The sequence below is a fragment of the Bombina bombina genome, chromosome 1 (genome assembly GCF_027579735.1).
Source record: "Bombina bombina isolate aBomBom1 chromosome 1, aBomBom1.pri, whole genome shotgun sequence".
Classification (NCBI taxonomy): domain Eukaryota; kingdom Metazoa; phylum Chordata; class Amphibia; order Anura; family Bombinatoridae; genus Bombina; species Bombina bombina.
This window is the reverse complement of record NC_069499.1, coordinates 352,480,222-352,498,705: the sequence shown is the minus strand read 5'-3', so window position 1 is coordinate 352,498,705 and position 18,484 is coordinate 352,480,222. Positions and strand designations below refer to the sequence as shown.

The 18,484-nt window shown below is 39.7% G+C and overlaps 1 protein-coding gene across 1 annotated transcript in view; it reads right to left on the bottom strand.

Annotated features, from left to right (window-relative positions):
• PTPRN (protein tyrosine phosphatase receptor type N) overlaps window positions 1-18,484 on the bottom strand; it is a 339,294-nt gene that overhangs the window by 241,013 nt on the left and 79,797 nt on the right. Inside the window, exons 6-8 of the mRNA XM_053698177.1 lie at window positions 17,374-17,695; window positions 17,008-17,196; window positions 15,866-15,900 (exon numbers count right to left, since the gene is read on the bottom strand). Of these exons, the coding sequence (XP_053554152.1) occupies window positions 15,866-15,900; window positions 17,008-17,196; window positions 17,374-17,695 (546 nt within the window). The remainder of the gene's footprint in view (window positions 1-15,865; window positions 15,901-17,007; window positions 17,197-17,373; window positions 17,696-18,484) is intronic.

Sequence of the window (18,484 nt, the reverse complement as noted above, 5' to 3'; positions counted from 1 at the left end):
ATTAAGCTCCATTATGAGCTTGAAAATTCGGCCCCATAGAGTCTATACTATCCGCAATTTCTTTATCTGTAATAGGAGCATTAATCAAGGGTAGTAAATGTTCTGGGCAACTCAGGACCGAGATACTATCCCAGAATTTTGCTTTATAATCTAAGTAAGGCTCTTTATATGAATATAAATCAGAATAATAGGAAGAGAAAGATGATAAGATCTCTGAAGTCTTTATGAATATTACCATTTGATTGAATCGCTTCAATGCCTTGAGAACTAGAGGAATTTTTAATTATCCTTGCCAAAAGTTTACCCGTCTTGTTCCCATATCTGTAGTATTTAGCCTGCATTTTTAACTCAGTCAACGTTGTAGAATGGAGGAGTAAAGTATCTCGTTCTTTCTTGGCGTTGAGATATTTAACACAATTTTCATTGGATGAATTTAAGAGATAAGCATTATATGTATTAACTAAATGATTTATGGTTTCTTTTTCTCTCTTCCTAAGTATTTTCTTCATATTGATCATAAAAGAAGTAATATCACCGGTCAAGACTGCCTTGGCAGTCTGCCAGAACAACTCTGGATTATCTATGGCCTAGATTTGGAGTTTGGCGGTAGCCGTGAAAACCAGCGTTAGAGGCTCCTAACGCTGGTTTTAGGCTACCTCCGGTATTTGGAGTCACTCAAAAAAGGGTCTAACGCTCACTTTTCAGCCGCGACTTTTCCATACCGCAGATCCCCTTACCTAAATTGCGTATCCTATCTTTTCAATGGGATTTTTCTAACTCCGGTATTTAGAGTCGTGTCTGAAGTGAGCGTTAGAATTCTAACGACAAAACTCCAGCCGCAGAAAAAAGTCAGTAGTTAAGAGCTTTCTGGGCTAACGCCGGTTCATAAAGCTCTTAACTACTGTACTCTAAAGTACACTAACACCCATAAACTACCTATGTACCCCTAAACCGAGGTCCCCCCACATCGCCGCAACTCGATTAAATTTTTTTAACCCCTAATCTGCCGACCGCCACCTACGTTATCCTTATGTACCCCTAATCTGCTGCCCCTAACACCGCCGACCCCTATATTATATTTATTAACCCCTAATCTGCCCCCCACAACGTCGCCGCCAGCTACCTACACTTATTAACCCCTAATCTGCCGTCCACACGCCGCCGCCAGCTACATTATCCCTATGTACCCCTAATCTGCTGCCCTAACATCGCCGACCCCTATATTATATTTATTAACCCCTAACCTGCCCCCTACAACGTCGCCGCCACCTACCTACAATAATTAACCCCTAATCTGCCGACCGCAAAGAGCCGCCAGCTACATTATAGCTATGTACCCCTAATCTGCTGCCCCTAACACCGCCGACCCCTATATTATATTTATTAACCCCTAACCTGCCCTCCCTAACATCGCCGACACCTAACTTAAATTATTAACCCCTAATCTGCCGACCAAATCTCGCCGCTATTCTAATAAATGTATTAACCCCTAAAGCTAAGTCTAACCCTAACACTAACACCCCCCTAAGTTAAATATAATTTTAATCTAACGAAATTAATTAACTCTTATTAAATAAATTATTCCTATTTAAAGCTAAATACTTACCTGTAAAATAAATCCTAATATAGCTACAACATAAATTATAATTATATTATAGCTATTTTAGGATTAATATTTATTTTACAGGTAACTTTGTATTTATTTTAACCAGGTACAATAGCTATTAAATAGTTAAGAACTATTTAATAGCTAAAATAGTTAAAATAATTACAAATTTACCTGTAAAATAAATCCTAACCTAAGTTACAATTAAACCTAACACTACACTATCAATAAATTAAATAAATAAAATACTTACAATTACCTACAATTAAACCTAACACTACACTATCAATAAATAAATTAAATACAATACCTACAAATAACTACAATGAAATAAACTAACTAAAGTACAAAAAATAAAAAAGAACTAAGTTACAAAAAATAAAAAAATATTTACAAACATAAGAAAAATATTACAACAATTTTATGGAGCAAATGGACACATCTATAAATTCAGAAACACAAGTCAATCGCTTTATACTAAAATGGTGGAATGTAATTGCCAGCTTCCCGAAGGAAATACAACTACAACTGATTTCCCCCTTTCGGGGGTCAGTGTCCATGGAGCTTGCTATTGCCAATAAACATCTCTTAGACGATAGAGCCTAGACCTGAACCGGTATAGAACGCAGAGTGCGGACGATATGGAATTGGGATGGGTGGGGAGATGCGGGCGTATTTAAATCTAAATGTTCAGAATACAAAGCTGGTATTATTGGGATTCTGGTAATTGGACATGATGTTGGGGAGCTGGGGGGGGGGGGGGGGACGAGCGGGGAACCTTCCCTTTTCTCCCCCCTTTTTTTTTTTTTCTTCTCTTCTTTCTCCTCTCTCTGCTTGTTTTGTTTCGTTTTGTTTTTGTTTTGTTTTTGATCGGAACAGCCAATAGAATGCGAGCTCAATCTGATTGGCTGATTGGATCAGCCAATCGGATTGAACTTGATTTGTTTTTGATCGGAACAGCCAATAGAATGCGAGCTCAATCTGATTGGCTGATTGGATCAGCCAATCGGATTGAACTTGATTCTGATTGGCTGATTCCATCAGCCAATCAGAATATTCCTACCTTAATTCCGATTGGCTGATAGAATCCTATCAGCTAATCGGAATTCGAGGGACGCCATCTTGGATGACGTCCCTTAAAGGAACCGTCATTCTTCAGTTGGACGTCGCCCAATGAAGATGGGTCCGCGGTGGAGGTCTTCAGGATGGAGCCGGTCCTCATCGGATGAAGATAGAAGATGCCGCTTGGAAGATGATGGTTGCCGGTCCGGATCTACTCTTCTTCCCGGATAGGATGAAGACTTTGGAGCCTCTTCTGGACCTCTTCAGCCGCCGGAAGATGGATCGCCAGCCCCCACTTGGGTTGGATGAAGATTTTGGAGCCAGGACGGATCGGTGAACCTGGTATGGTGAAGACAAGGTAGGATAATCTTCAGGGGCTTAGTGTTAGGTTTATTTAAGGGGGGTTTGGGTTAGATTAGGGGTATGTGGGTGGTGGGTTGTAATGTTGGGGGGGGGGTATTGTATGTTTTTTTTTACAGGCAAAAGAGCTGAACTTCTTGGGGCATGCCCCGCAAAGGGCCCTGTTCAGGGCTGGTAAGGTAAAAGAGCTTTGAACTTTAGTAATTTAGAATAGGGTAGGGCATTTTTTATTTTGGGGGGCTTTGTTATTTTATTAGGGGGCTTAGAGTAGGTGTAATTAGTTTAAAATTGTTGTAAGATTTTCCTTATGTTTGTAAATATTTTTTTATTTTTTGTAACTTAGTTCTTTTTTATTTTTTGTACTTTAGTTAGTTTATTTCATTGTAGTTATTTGTAGATATTGTATTTAATTAATGTATTGATAGTGTAGTGTTAGGTTTAATTGTAGGTAATTGTAGATATTTTATTTAATTAATTTAATGATAGTGTAGTGTTAGGTTTAATTGTAACTTAGGTTAGGATTTATTTTACAGGTAATTTTGTTATTATTTTAACTAGGTAACTATTAAATAGTTATTAACTATTTAATAGCTATTGTACCTGGTTAAAATAATTACAAAGTTACCTGTAAAATAAATATTAATCCTAAAATAGCTATAATATAATTATAATTTATAGTGTAGCTATATTAGGATTTATTTTACAGGTAAGTATTTAGCTTTAAATAGGAATAATTTATTTAATAAGAGATAATTAATTTCGTTAGATGTAAATTATATTTAACTTTGGGGGGTGTTAGTGTTAGGGTTAGACTTAGCTTTAGGGGTTAATACATTTATTAGAATAGCGGTGAGCTCCAGTCGGCAGATTAGGGGTTAATAATTGAAGTTAGGTGTCAGCGATGTTAGGGAGGGCAGATTAGGGGTTAATACTATTTATTATAGGGTTAGTGAGGCGGATTAGGGGTTAATAACTTTATTATAGTAGCGCTCAGGTCCGGTCGGCAGATTAGGGGTTAATAAGTGTAGGCAGGTGGAGGCGACGTTGTGGGGGGCAGATTAGGGGTTAATAAATATAATATAGGGGTCGGCGATGTTAGGGCAGCAGATTAGGGGTACATAGGGATAATGTAAGTAGCGGCGGTTTACGGAGCGGCAGATTAGGGGTTAATAATAATATGCAGGGGTCAGCGATAGCGGGGGCGGCAGATTAGGGGTTAATAAGTGTAAGGTTAGGGGTGTTTAGACTCAGGGTACATGTTAGAGTGTTAGGTGCAGACGTAGGAAGTGTTTCCGCATAGCAAACAATGGGGCTGCGTTAGGAGCTGAACGTGGCTTTTTTGCAGGTGTTAGGTTTTTTTTCAGCTCAAACAGCCCCATTGTTTCCTATGGGGGAATCGTGCACGAGCACGTTTTTGAGGCTGGTAAGAGGCGTCCGTAAGCAACTCTGGTATCGAGAGTTGAAGCTGCGTTAAATATGCTCTACGTTCCTTTTTTGGAGCCTAACGCAGCCTTTATGTGGACTCTCAATACCAGAGTTATTTTTATGGTGCGGCCAGAAAAAAGCCGGCGTTAGCTACGCGGGTCCTTACCGACAAAACTCTAAATCTAGCCGTATGTGTGCTTGATTGAAAAGAAAATAATCCGCCCATTTTTTGACAAGATTATTTCTGAATTTAAGATCATTAAACAAATAAGTTGGAAAATGAAAATGACAAAAGAAAGAATTAAAAGAGAAAAGAGAAATTTCCAGTATAATAGGTGCATGAGCCAAAAGACAAAAGGGAGAGATCAGTGTATTAACTCCCGTGTTTATTAAGCTATTACTAATAAGAAACATCCTGAGAGAGAACCATATTTTTTTGACATAGATGTATAGTTTTTGATATCAGGATTCTGTTCCCTCCAGACATCTCTAATGCCTTGGTTACAAAAAAGTTTTCTAAATTGTTTATTCTCTTGTTTATCTCTATTGGTCTTAGAACAATTTTTATCCTGTCTAACCCTGTCTAAGGGATATTGTGGAATCATATTGAAATCTCCTCCTAAAATAAGATGACCTTCTACCATTTTTAATATCCTGGTTTGGAGGAGATTGCAAAATAATGGGCTAAAATAATTGTATATATATTACATAGAGTGAATAAACCATTTATAGTTTTAATTTTTAATATAATAATTCTCCCATCAGGGTCAATATTAGAATCAATAATCTCGTATTTAAATAAAATTTCAAGCAAAATAGCCACTCTCCTTTTCCTGGCAAGTGGTCTTAAGTTTCAATCCTTCTTCTAATGATAGATGAGAGATCTCAGAAACTCTGTGCGCAGAGGCAATAGCCAATAAAAAGAGAACCTTCCAAGAAAACAATTTAATGTCAACGGAATGCAGAGGCTCAAACAGAACCAGTTGAAAAACCCAAAGAACAAGATTTAGGCTCCAAGGAGGAGCCCCAGGATCTCCACGTAGTCAGCCTCAGAGAATCTAGATTTTGATGAACAAATGGACCTTGTATCAGCAGGTCTCTGCAACAAGGTAACTTACACAGAGGAGATGAGGACATCCCCACAAGATCCACAAACCAAGTCCTTCGCAGCCACGTTGGAGCAATCAGAATTACTGATACCCGCTCCTGCTTGATGCAGGACACCACTCGAGGAAGAATCGGTAATGGACGAAAAAGATATATGAGTTTAAACCTCCAGGGCACTGCTAGTGCATCTATTATATCCACTTGGGGATCCCTCGACCTCGACTCGTACCTCGGTAGCTTGGTATTGAGACATGATGCCATGAGAACTATCTCTGGCATCACCCACTTGCTGCATATCTCTGCAAACACCTCGGGATGGAGTGACCATTCCCCTGGATGGAAGGATAGCCTTCTGAGAAAATCCGCCTCCCAGTTGTCCACACCCGGAATGTGGATCGCTGACAGCGAACAGCTGTGGGCCTCCACCCACTCCAGAATCTGAGATACTTCCTTCATCAACAAGGAACTTCTCGTTCCCCCGATGGTTGATGTAAGCCACCAAGGTTATATTGTCTGATTGGAAACTGATAAACTGGGACAAACCCAGAAGTGGCTAAGCCTTCAAGGCCTTGAAGATTGCATCAGGGTCTTAAGAAGCATGTCCCTCGGGACAGATGATCTGGACAGAGCCACCAAGAGAGTGATTCTCTCAACCAGCTGTCTAATACAATCTGTTGAGACAGATCTGAATGATCGCCGTTCTACTGCCTCAGCATGCACAGGTCTGAGACGGAACCTGGCAAAAGGAATGATGTCCATGCAGGAAACCATGAGACCAATCACCTCCATACACTGAGCAACAGAGGGACCCAAGGTCCGGAGGGCAAGACATGCAACATCTCTGTTCTGTTAGAAATATCCTTATGGATATGGAGTCTATTATAGTACCCAGGAATTCCACCCTGGTACTTGGGATAAGAGAACTCTTTTCCAAGTTTATTTTCTATCCATGTATTTGAAGAAGACTGAGAAGGGACTCTGAACATTCTTCCACAAAATGAAAGCATAGTGTTTGCACCAGAATATCATCCAAGTATGGGGCTACTACTATACCCTGAGTTCTGGCAATGGCTAGAAGAGCCCCCAGAACCTTCGTAAAGATTCTTGGAGCAGTAGCTAGGCCAAACAGAAGGGCAATGAACTGGAAGTGCTGGACCAGGAATGCAAACCTCTGGAACTGAAAGTGTTCTCTGTGGATTGGAACATGAAGGTAAGCGTCCTTCAGATCTATAGTGGTCATAAACTGGCCTTCCTAAATTAAAGGAAGAATTGGGCGGAAAGTTCCCTCCTTCTTTGGGACCCTGAAAAAATTTGAATGAAACCCCAAACCTCTTTCTTCAATAGGCACCGGGACAACAACTCCTAAGGAGGATAGATCCTGAATGCACCCTAGAAAGGCATCCCTCTTTTCTGGTCTGGTAGACAGATTTGAGAGGAGGAATCTGCCCCTTGGCGGATGAGATTTGAAGCCTATCTTATAACCCTGAGATACCACCTCCAAGACCCACGGATCCTGTATGTCCTTGAACCAGGCATCTGAAAAAAGAGACAGTCTGCCCCCTACACCATCCAATCCCGGATCGGGGGCCGCCACTTCATGTCGATTTGTTTTCGGCGGGCTTCTTATTCTGCTTGGATTTATTCCAGGACTGAGCCGGCTCCCAAGTACTCTTGGGTTGCTCCGGCTTGGAGGAGGATTGTTGTCATTGGGATTTGTCAGAACGAAAGGAACGAAAATTAGAAGATTGTCGTCCCTTAGACTTGTTCTTTTTATCTTGCGGTAGGAAGGCACTCTTACCTACGGTAACTGTAGAAATAATGAAATCCAGGCCTGGACCAAATAAAATATTTCCCTTGAAGGGAAGAGAAAGGAGTCTGAACTTAGAATTCGTATCCGCAGACTAAGACTTCAACCAGAGCACCCGGCGGGCTAGGACCACAAAGCTAGAGGCCTTTGCATTTAGGCGAATAATTTGCATGTTCGCATCACAGATAAAGAATTGCACCCCAAATTTCAGACCTTTAACCCTTAAAATGAGGAAACCGGAGCCGTTTACAGTTTTAACCCCTCTACAGTCCCAGCTCCAGCCTTTGCTGCGACTTTACCAAACCCAGGGGGGTATACGATACCAAATGAAGCCTTCTAGGAACCTTTTCAATTACTTCCAGACCCACACACATGCAGCTGCATGTACTGCTCTCAAAAGTAACTGCGCAGTAATGGCGCGAAAATGAGGCTCTGCCTACTACAGAGAAGGCCCTTCCTGACTGGGAAGGTGTCTAAACCAGTGCCTGACGTAAAAAAACGTTCCCCAAAGTTATAAAGTGTGAATTTCAACATCAAGCTGTATAAAATGCCCAAATAAAGCAATCGATCTAGCCCATAAAAGTGTCTACCAGTTTTATAGCCCATATTAAGCCCTTTATTCTGTTTGAGACTAAGAAAATGGCTTACCGGTCCCCATGAGGGGAAATGACAGCCTTCCAGCATTACACAGTCTTGTTAGAAATATGGCTAGTCATACCTTAAGCAGAAAAGTCTGCCAACTGTTCCCCCCAACTGAAGTTATCTCATCTCAACAGTCCTATGTGGGAACAGAAACGATTTTAGTTACTGCTGCTAAAATCATACTCCTCTCACAAACAGAACTCTTCATCCTTTTCTGTTTCAGAGTAAATAGTACATACCAGCACTATTTTAAAATAACAAACTCTTGATAGTAGAATAAAAAACTACAACTAAACACCACATACTCTTCACCATCTCCGTGGAGATGCTGCTTGTTCAGCGGCAAAGAGAATGACTGGGGTGGGCGGAGCCTAGGAGGGACTATATGGACAGCTTTTGCTGTGCTCTTTGCCATTTCCTGTTGGGGAAGAGAATATTCCCACAAGTTATGGATGACGCCGTGGACCGGACACACCAATGTTGGAGAAAGAAGAAAATCTAATGACATGGCCTCCTTGTTCACCTGATCTGAACCCCATTGAGAACCTGTGGTCCATCATCAAATGTGAGATTTACAAGGAGGGAAAACAGTACACCTCTCTGAACAGTGTCTGGGAGGCTGTGGTTGCTGCTGCACGCAATGTTGATGGTGAACAGATGAAAACACTGACAGAATCCATGGATGGCAGGCTTTTGAGTGTCCTTGCAAAGAAAGGTGGCTATATTGGTCACTGATGTGTTTTTGTTTTGTTTTTGAATGTCAGAAATGTATATTTGTGAATGTTGAGATGTTATATTGGTTTCACTGGTAAAAATAAATAATTGAAATGGGTATATATTTGTTTTTTGTTAAGTTGCCTAATAATTATGCACTGTAATAGTCACCTGCACACACAGATATCCCCCTAAAATAGCTATAACTAAAAACAAACTAAAAACTACTTCCAAAACTATTCAGCTTTGATATTAATGAGTTTTTTAAGGTTCATTGAGAACATGGTTGTTGTTCAATAATAAAATGAATCCTCAAAAATACAACTTGCCTAATAATTCTGCACTCCCTGTATACTCACGGAGGGGAGATTCCAAATTTTTTGCATAGAAAGGCAAACAATGACTGGAGTAATGAGGAAGTGGGAGGGATATTTAACAGTAAGAAATGAAGCCGTGGACTCTACCTATCTTAGGAAGGAAATTTGTTTCTGTAACACTACCCTCCCTATTGGAAATTCCTTCTTCTTCTATTCTGATTATTATGGAAAGAGTGCACAGAGTGGGCACAATATTTTCTAATAGTAATGGCAGTAACAGATCTAGTCTTCTTCAACATTTTCGTAAAAAAACAAATTGTTCAAATAGAAACTGCTCAGATTAAAATATTTCAAGATTTTTCTTATGAAGCCTTTAATAAAAGAAAAGAGCTCTCTCCTATCTGTAGTAAAATGCTAAAAGAAGGTATTAGGGCTACTGTTATTTATCCTACCAAGCTGAAAGTTTCTGATGGTCATACTATATACTTTTTTGATAATGCAACAGAAGCCGAACAGTTTTTTAAAACTAAAAGAGAACTGTGTTAATTGTCTTCAGACTTGTTTCAATGGGGCTCAACTGTTTTTTTCAAAAAAAATATTTCTTCCGTACTGCAGTTTCTATTAACTATATTTACCTATCATGGTGACTTCTACCTTTCATCATGTGCTGGATATATAGGTATAGCTCATATATTGCATCTTTATCTTTGTATACGCATATACATAAATCTTTATTATTTTATTTTAAAACTGATTGAACGTGGTGCGGTACAGCAACTTACTAATTAATGCTCTGTGATTTAATTTCCATTAGGGGTATATTTCATTAAGTGCTGCCCTATTTTAGCTCATATGTGTTATGTATTTCTCACTACCAGGGGATTAATTGAGGTTCACTGATTTGTAATTAAATTAATAAAAAATAAAACATCTGGAGGGCATAGGTTTGAGAAGACATCATGCTATAGATCTATCCCTCAAAATGAGCTATCTCCCTCACTAGACACTGACCTAGGCCGGAATACCCTGCTGATTTGCATATTTCAGAACTGAAAAACTATTATATATCCCCAGATGATGAAAGGATATTCAAATTCCAAAGATTTCAAAACACTACAGTGTTTTAATAGATATAAAATGCAGCATACCAGTCAAACAAAAAATGTAGTGTAGAATTCTAGCCCACATAGCAGATCTAACTGTGCCTACTAGGTGCTGAAACTCTGCCCCAAGTTTAATTATAACTTTAGGGCTCTATCAGATTACTGGGTTAGTTTTATTTCCAGATAGAGATTTTCACCCTTATGGTCAATTCACATGTTACATCTTTGTGCTTACAGTCTGTATTAACTGTACTTTATATCTGGTATCGCATGATATACAACTGCCACTTATACAGAATTAAATGATATATAAGTAACTTCAGGGGAAGATTTATCATTGTTTAGATGGACAAAGTTCACAGCAACCAATCACACAAGAGCAAAACTTGTCAATCACCCCGGGCAGATCAGTTTGCTGTTATAATGCACCACCTCTGAGACAGCTGTCTAATAAATATTATTTTCAGGCTCGCATGAACAAGCCTGCAGTGGATAGGGGCATTCACCCTTTGATAAATCTAGCCCTCTGTATATAGGATTATACATAATTTACTTAAACAGCATTGTTTGGGAAACAAACAGGAGAAAAGCCAAAGTATCTGTTTAGTAGTTTGTTTTGGGTTCTAGCCCCAGATCTTTTTAGAAGCTAGAAAAGTCCCTAACTTTTACACACCTAGATACACTGTGTAAGAGTACTCTATTTATTGAATATCAAAAGACCAACTATACTTCATAAAAACAGCCAGCACTTAGGGGTGGACTGAGACCAACCAGAGCCCTGGGCAAAAATTAGGGAAGGGCCCCCAACCATCTTACATCTGCCCAAAGTTACGCAAATGCATGTTGATAAGCATGGCCACTGCCCTTCCATGTCCCCACTAGGCCCCTGACCTTAATAGCCAGACCCCACACTCCATGACCCCAACAGCAAGAGGACCCACAGAGACTCACACCCTTCACGACCAGACCCCACACGCTAGGTTACCCAGAGTAACAGACTCCCCATCCAACAACAGGGCCCCTACTCCAGAACTAGGACCACTTCAGGGCTAGGGCCCCACTCCAGGGCAGGGCCACCATTACACCCACACTTAACTGTTTAGTTAGTGATAGCCCAGCCATCAGATCCAGCTAACAACCACTGCACTAGCTCATTTAACCTGCTGTTACTGTCAGTTAAGGCAGAACACAAGGAGCCATGGAGATGCCACTAGTGGGCCCCCCCAATACATGCTGGGCCCTCAGTCCAGGTCCTATTTGCCCAACAGATCAGTCCGCCCCTGCCAACACTTTCCATGTAACCAAAAGCCACACAATCGCCTAGATTTAGAGTTCTGCGGCCAAAGGGGTGTGTTAGCTACGCATGCTTTTTCCCCCCCGCACCTTTTAAATACCGCTGGTATTTAGAGTTCACAGAAGGGCTGCGTTAGGCTCCAAAAAGGGAGCGTATAGCATAATTTACCGCCACTGCAACTCTAAATACCAGCGGTGCTTATGGACGCGGCCAGCTTCAAAAACGTGCTCGTGCACGATTCCCCCATAGGAAACAATGGGGCAGTTTGAGCTGAAAAAAAACCTAACACCTGCAAAAAAGCAGCGTTCAGCTCCTAACGCAGCCCCATTGTTTCCTATGGGAAAACACTTCCTATGTCTGCACCTAACACCCTAACATGTACCCCGAGTCTAAACACCCCTAGCCTTACACTTATTAACCCCTAATCTGCTGCCCCCGCTATCGCTGACCCCTGCATATTATTATTAACCCCTAATCTGCTGCTCCGTACACCGCCGCAACCTACGTTATCCCTATGTACCCCTAATCTGCTGCCTCTAACACCGCCGACCCCTATATTATATTTATTAACCCCTAATCTGCCGCCCCCAACGTCGCCGCCACCTACCTACACTTATTAACCCCTAATCTGCCGACCGGACCTCACCGTTACTATAATAAAGTTATTAACCCCTAATCCGCCTCACTCCCGCCTCAAAAACCCTATAATAAATAGTATTAACCCCTAATCTGCCGACCGGACCTCACCGCTACTATAATAAATGTATTAACCCCTAAAGCTAAGTCTAACCCCCTAAGTTAAATATAATTTTCATCTAACGAAATAAATTATTTCTTATTAAATAAATTATTCCTATTTAAACCTAAATACTTACCTGTAAAATAAACCCTAATATAGCTACAATATAAATAATAATTATATTGTAGCTATTTTAGGATTAATATTTATTTTACAGGCAACTTTGTATTTATTTTAACCAGGTACAATAGCTATTAAATAGTTAATAACTATTTAATAGCTACCTAGTTAAAATAATTACAAAATTGCCTGTAAAATAAATCCTAACCTAAGTTACAATTAAACCTAACACTACACTATCAATAAATTAATTAAATAAAATACCTACAATTATCTAGAATTAAACCTAACACTACACTATCAATAAATTAATTACATACAAATACCTACAAATAAATACAATTAAATAAACTAACTAAAGTACAAAAAATAAAAAAAGAACTAAGTTACAAAAAATTAAAAAATAATTTACAAACATTATAAAAATATTACAACAATTTTAAGCTAATTACACCTACTCTAAGCCCCCTAATAAAATAACAAATCACCCCAAAATAAAAAAATGCCCTACCCTATTCTAAAATAAAAATTGAAAAGCTCTTTTACCTTACCAGCCCTTAAAAGGGACTTTTGCGGGCATGCCCCAAAGAATTCTGCTCTTTTGCCTGTAAAAAAAACATACAATACCCCCCCCCCAAAATTACAACCTACCACCCACATACCCCTAATCTAACCCAAACCCCCCTTAAATAAACCTAACACTAAGCCCCTGAAGATCTCCCTACCTTGTCTTCACCACGCCGGGTATCCCCGATCCGTCCAGAAGAGGGTCCGAAATCTTCATCCAAGCCCAAGCAGGGGCTGAAGAGGTCCATCATCCGGCTGAAGTCTTGATCCAAGCGGGGTCTGAAGAGGTCCATCATCCGGCTGAAGTCTTCTATCAAGCGGCATCTTCAATCTTCTTTCTTCCGGCTCCATCTTCATCCCGCCGACGCGGAACATCCATCCTGGCCGATGACTTCCCGACGAATGACGGTTCCTTTAAGGGACGTCATCCAAGATGGCGTCCCTCGAATTCCGATTGGCTGATAGGATTCTATCAGCCAATCGGAATTAAGGTAGGAAAATTCTGATTGGCTGATGGAATCAGCCAATCAGATTCAAGTTCAATCCGATTGGCTGATCCAATCAGCCAATCAGATTGAGCTCGCATTCTATTGGCTGTTCCGATCAGCCAATAGAATGCGAGCTCAATCTGATTGGCTGATTGGATCAGCCAATCGGATTGAACTTGAATCTGATTGGCTGATTCCATCAGCCAATCAGAATTTTCCTACCTTAATTCCGATTGGCTGATAGAATTCTATCAGCCAATCGGAATTCGAGGGACGCCATCTTGGATGACGTCCCTTAAAGGAACCGTCATTCGTCGGGAAGTCGCCGGCCAGGATGGATGTTCCGCGTCGGCGGGATGAAGATGGAGCCGGAAGAAAGAAGATTGAAGATGCCGCTTGATAGAAGACTTCAGCCGGATGAAGGACCTCTTCAGCCCCCACTTGGATCAAGACTTCAGCCGGATGATGGACCTCTTCAGCCCCCGCTTGGGCTTGGATGAAGACTTCGGACCCTCTTCTGGATGGATCGGTGATACGCGGCGTGGTGAAGACAAGGTAGGGAGATCTTCAGGGGCTTAGTGTTAGGTTTATTTAAGGGGGGTTTGGGTTAGATTAGGGGTATGTGGGTGGTGGGTTGTAATGTTGGGGGGGGGGGGTATTGTATGTTTTTTTTTACAGGCAAAAGAGCAGAATTCTTTGGGGCATGCCCCGCAAAAGGCCCTTTTAAGGGCTGGTAAGGTAAAAGAGCTTTTAAATTTTTATTTTAGAATAGGGTAGGGCATTTTTTTATTTTGGGGGGCTTTGTTATTTTATTAGGGGGCTTAGAGTAGGTGTAATTAGCTTAAAATTGTTGTAATATTTTTATAATGTTTGTAAATTATTTTTTAATTTTTTGTAACAGTTCTTTTTTTATTTTTTGTACTTTAGTTAGTTTATTTAATTGTATTTATTTGTAGGTATTTGTATGTAATTAATTTATTGATAGTGTAGTGTTAGGTTTAATTGTAGATAATTGTAGGTATTTTATTTAATTAATTTATTGATAGTGTAGTGTTAGGTTTAATTGTAAGCAATAGAAGAGCCGCACACAGTATCAATGCTGAAACTTAGCAAGTTTATTGCATAAGACAAAACTTCATTATAAACACAGAAACAAGGTGTCTGACGCGTTTCCCGCCCTCTAGGTTTAATTGTAACTTAGGTTAGGATTTATTTTACAGGTAATTTTGTAATTATTTTAACTAGGTAGCTATTAAATAGTTATTAACTATTTAATAGCTATTGTACCTGGTTAAAATAAATACAAAATTGCCTTAAAATAAATATTAATCCTAAAATAGCTACAATATAATTATTATTTATATTGTAGCTATATTAGGGTTTATTTTACAGGTAAGTATTTAGCTTTAAATAGGAATAATTTATTTAATAAGAAATAATTTATTTCGTTAGATAAAAATTATATTTAACTTAGGGGGGAGTTAGGGTTAGGGTTAGACTTAGCTTTAGGGGTTAATACATTTATTAGAGTAGCGGCGAGGTTCGGTCGGCAGATTAGGGGTTAATACTTGAAGTTAGGTGTCAGTGATGTTAGCGAGGGCAGATTAGGGGTTAATACTATTTATTATAGGGTTTTTGAGGCGGGAGTGAGGCGGATTAGGGGTTAATAACTTTATTATAGTAGCGGTGAGGTCCGGTCGGCAGATTAGGGGTTAATAATTGTAGGTAGGTGGGGGCGACGTTGGGGGCGGCAGATTAGGGGTTAATAAATATAATATAGGGGTTGGCGGTGTTAGGGGCAGCAGATTAGGGGTACATAGGGATAATGTAGGTTGCGGCGGTGTGCGGTCGGCAGATTAGGGATTAAAAAATGTTATTAGAGTGGCGGCGATGTGGGGGGACCTCGGTTTAGGGGTACATAGGTAGTTTATGGGTGTTAGTGTACTTTAGAGCACAGTAGTTAAGAGCTTTATGAACCGGCGTTAGCCCAGAAAGCTCTTAACTGCTGGCTTTTCTCTGCGGCTGGAGTCTTGTCGTTAGATTTCTAACGCTCACTTCAGCCAAGACTCTAAATACCGGTGTTAGAAAGATCCCATTGAAAAGATAGGATACGCAAATGGCGTAGGGGGATCTGCGGTATGGAAAAGTTGCGGCTGCAAAGTGAGCGTTAGACCCTTTCCTGACTGACTCTAAATACCAGCGGTAGCCCAAAACCAGCGTTAGGAGCCCCTAATGCTGGTTTTGACGGCTAACGCAGAACTCTAAATCTAGGCGAATGTTAGGCAAGTTAAAGGTAGAACACGTTCAAGGGCCATGCTTAGGTTTTAAATGATAGATAAATATGAACCATAAGCAGGCTAGAAGAATGTTTCATTTGACATCAAATTTGATTTTATATACATCTTGAATGAACCGCAGAATGTCAGTTTATAAAATAAATACGACATGGGTAAAAATTGTCCAGCTATATCCTAACATTTAACAATCTGACAGGCTTTTCTAGGTTTCACTTACTCGTTTTGATGGGCTCCTGTCTGGGTTTCTTGTGCCTATAAAGAATAAGCAGATTGTTAGACATGTTCCTTAATTCCTTTAACACCTTTACTGTTATATATTATTTATATCACAAATACATTTTAAGCCTTGTAGCTGGAGATGACATATGTCTCTATGTTGATATTCCAATGGCAGGATTTGTTCACTATCTGCCAATAGAGTTACAGAAATTGTCCTAATCTGCCTTCCTGGTAGCTTCAAAATCAATTTAACAGCTTTATTAAAAAAATGTATTATATATATATTCATGTTTTATATGTATTTGAGCCTAATGTTTATTTAATGATTGACTTTTTTTAAAGATATGAACAGTGCATTTAAATATATTCAAATATTGGTTTCCCTTGAGTTACATTAAGTTTATGGGAAGCAAGATTTGAATGTTAACATCAATAAAAGCAGTTAATGCTTTTTAAGAAAACCTGTCAATATTCCACAAACATCTGGCATTCACTTAGAAGAGACAAATAACCCCCCCCATTTTTTGTTAAATGACTGCTGAATCATTTGGCCATCCCTACTTATTACAAAATGCACAATGATTCCCTTTATAAAATAATCAGTTAAGGAAATCTATTTCAGAAAGATTGTGATTAATGCTACAACTTTATTAGACAATCTTGTCCCTGCTACAGTGGATTTTCCTCTGTTCGCTGATCTTTTATGATTTTGTTCATTCAAAGTTTCTACCAGGAGTCTTGTGGTGTCTTTTATATACCACTAGGCATTGTGTAATAAACACTAGATATGGCAACTGCAGTCTTATTTTACTTTACATAAGAGTTGCTGTTTTCTATAACATTTCTCTATTATAGCTTTTGTTAACAAGGCACTGCTGTGCCTCTTTATGAAACAAACATATTATAAGCAAAAATCTGTTAAATGAGATGCCTATGTACTATTTAAAGCACAGTGACCCCTGCTTGCCTAAACAGACTCATTTATAATTTATTCTAACATTCTCAGTATGATCTGAAGCTTTATCACAGCATTTAAATAATACATGAGATCATCTTCAGTATTTTTAGGTTATTTTTCCAGTCACATTATTGTTGTCATTTTTGTGATTTGTACGTTTTGTGTTGTCGCTATAGCCTCACCCTGATTGAGCACCGCATCTGACTGAATTAGCTGGAGCACAGCAGATAGTTGCTCTAGTTGTGGTTCACTCAGTTGTCTTAAGTCCAATCCATATCTCTCCAGAGCCCCAACTAAGCTCTGTACATCATCAATATCTTGAGTCTCTAGTTCAGTCTGAGGCACAGGTTTCATCTGGATTCCAGCAGCACCTGCAGAAATAAGGATGGATCAATGAATAGTTTCTATTTGTTAGATGTACGCCCATGTGTGCCTCCCATACATAGGTCCTGCTAACTAATAAACATCCCTTTATTATACCAATGAAAGTGATGTATGTTTCACTGCAAGGTGATGGCAGATGGCTGAAGGTAAACAGGTAGAGTGACCTCTCAATGTCCTGGGTGGCTCAGATCTGCTGTCTGGTTGTGGATCCTGATCCCCATCTGATAGCTGACTCAATCGCTCAATCATCTCTGAGCTGTCTAGAACATCCTCTGGAAGGTCGGAATCCACACTTTCACGGGGAAGTTTCCTCCTCAGGTCAGCCCAAGCTTGGTGCCTTTCACTAGGCAGGTGTATGGGTAGGGGCATTTCTTGCCCACCTTGATATCTGCCAAAACTGATCCTGCTGGAACCCTCTGGCCACGAATTGGAGGCACCAAATAGACGCAAAGGATTCCTAACATGACTTTTGTCCTGGTATGTAAACTGCAAAAAGACAAGGAAGAGTCTGGAATCAAGACTATATTAAGGGGACATCACAGTATAGAAAAACTGCTCCATTTTACTAACCTCCTGGTGCACCTATGTGTTAAGTCACAGCTAATTGGTTAAACAGATTGGTGAAACTTGTGTACCAGCCACACACCTATGGCACCTCAACAAATCAGATCAACAGTCAAAGGACGCAACAGGGCCCTCTACAGCTGCCTATTATCTGATACAACTGTATCCTCTGTGGAAGTGATATGGAGACAAACATTTCCTCTATATGAGCACACAGGACAGAGGGCATTTAACTGAAAAACTATGTTCATTTTTGGGCTGTTATGTTCCTTTAAGTTTAACGTGTTACATATTGTTGTGTCCGCAAAAAAATGTTACTTTTTGGGATATGAAAGGGGATAAAGTATATAGAATAGAACATAATAAAACAAGCTGACACAGATACTGATCTAAAAATCCAGTATAAAACCTTTTAAAAACTGATTAGAAGCTCCCCAGTTTAGCGTTGTTGATTAGGTTAGACCAGGGACACCCATTGAAAGGGTCAGGGAAAGGATGAAAGGCAGACAACCCCCTTCCCCCTTCCCTGCATATGACATCAGTATACATCTAAAACATTGGAGCTTGGTTAGGAGTCTGAAAATCAGCACAATATTATTTAAAAATAAGCAAACTTTACATTTTTACAAAAACACTCCCAGATGGGCTATAAAAATGATTCATCTACAAAACATTTATGCAAAGAAAAATCTAGTGTATAATGTTCCTTTA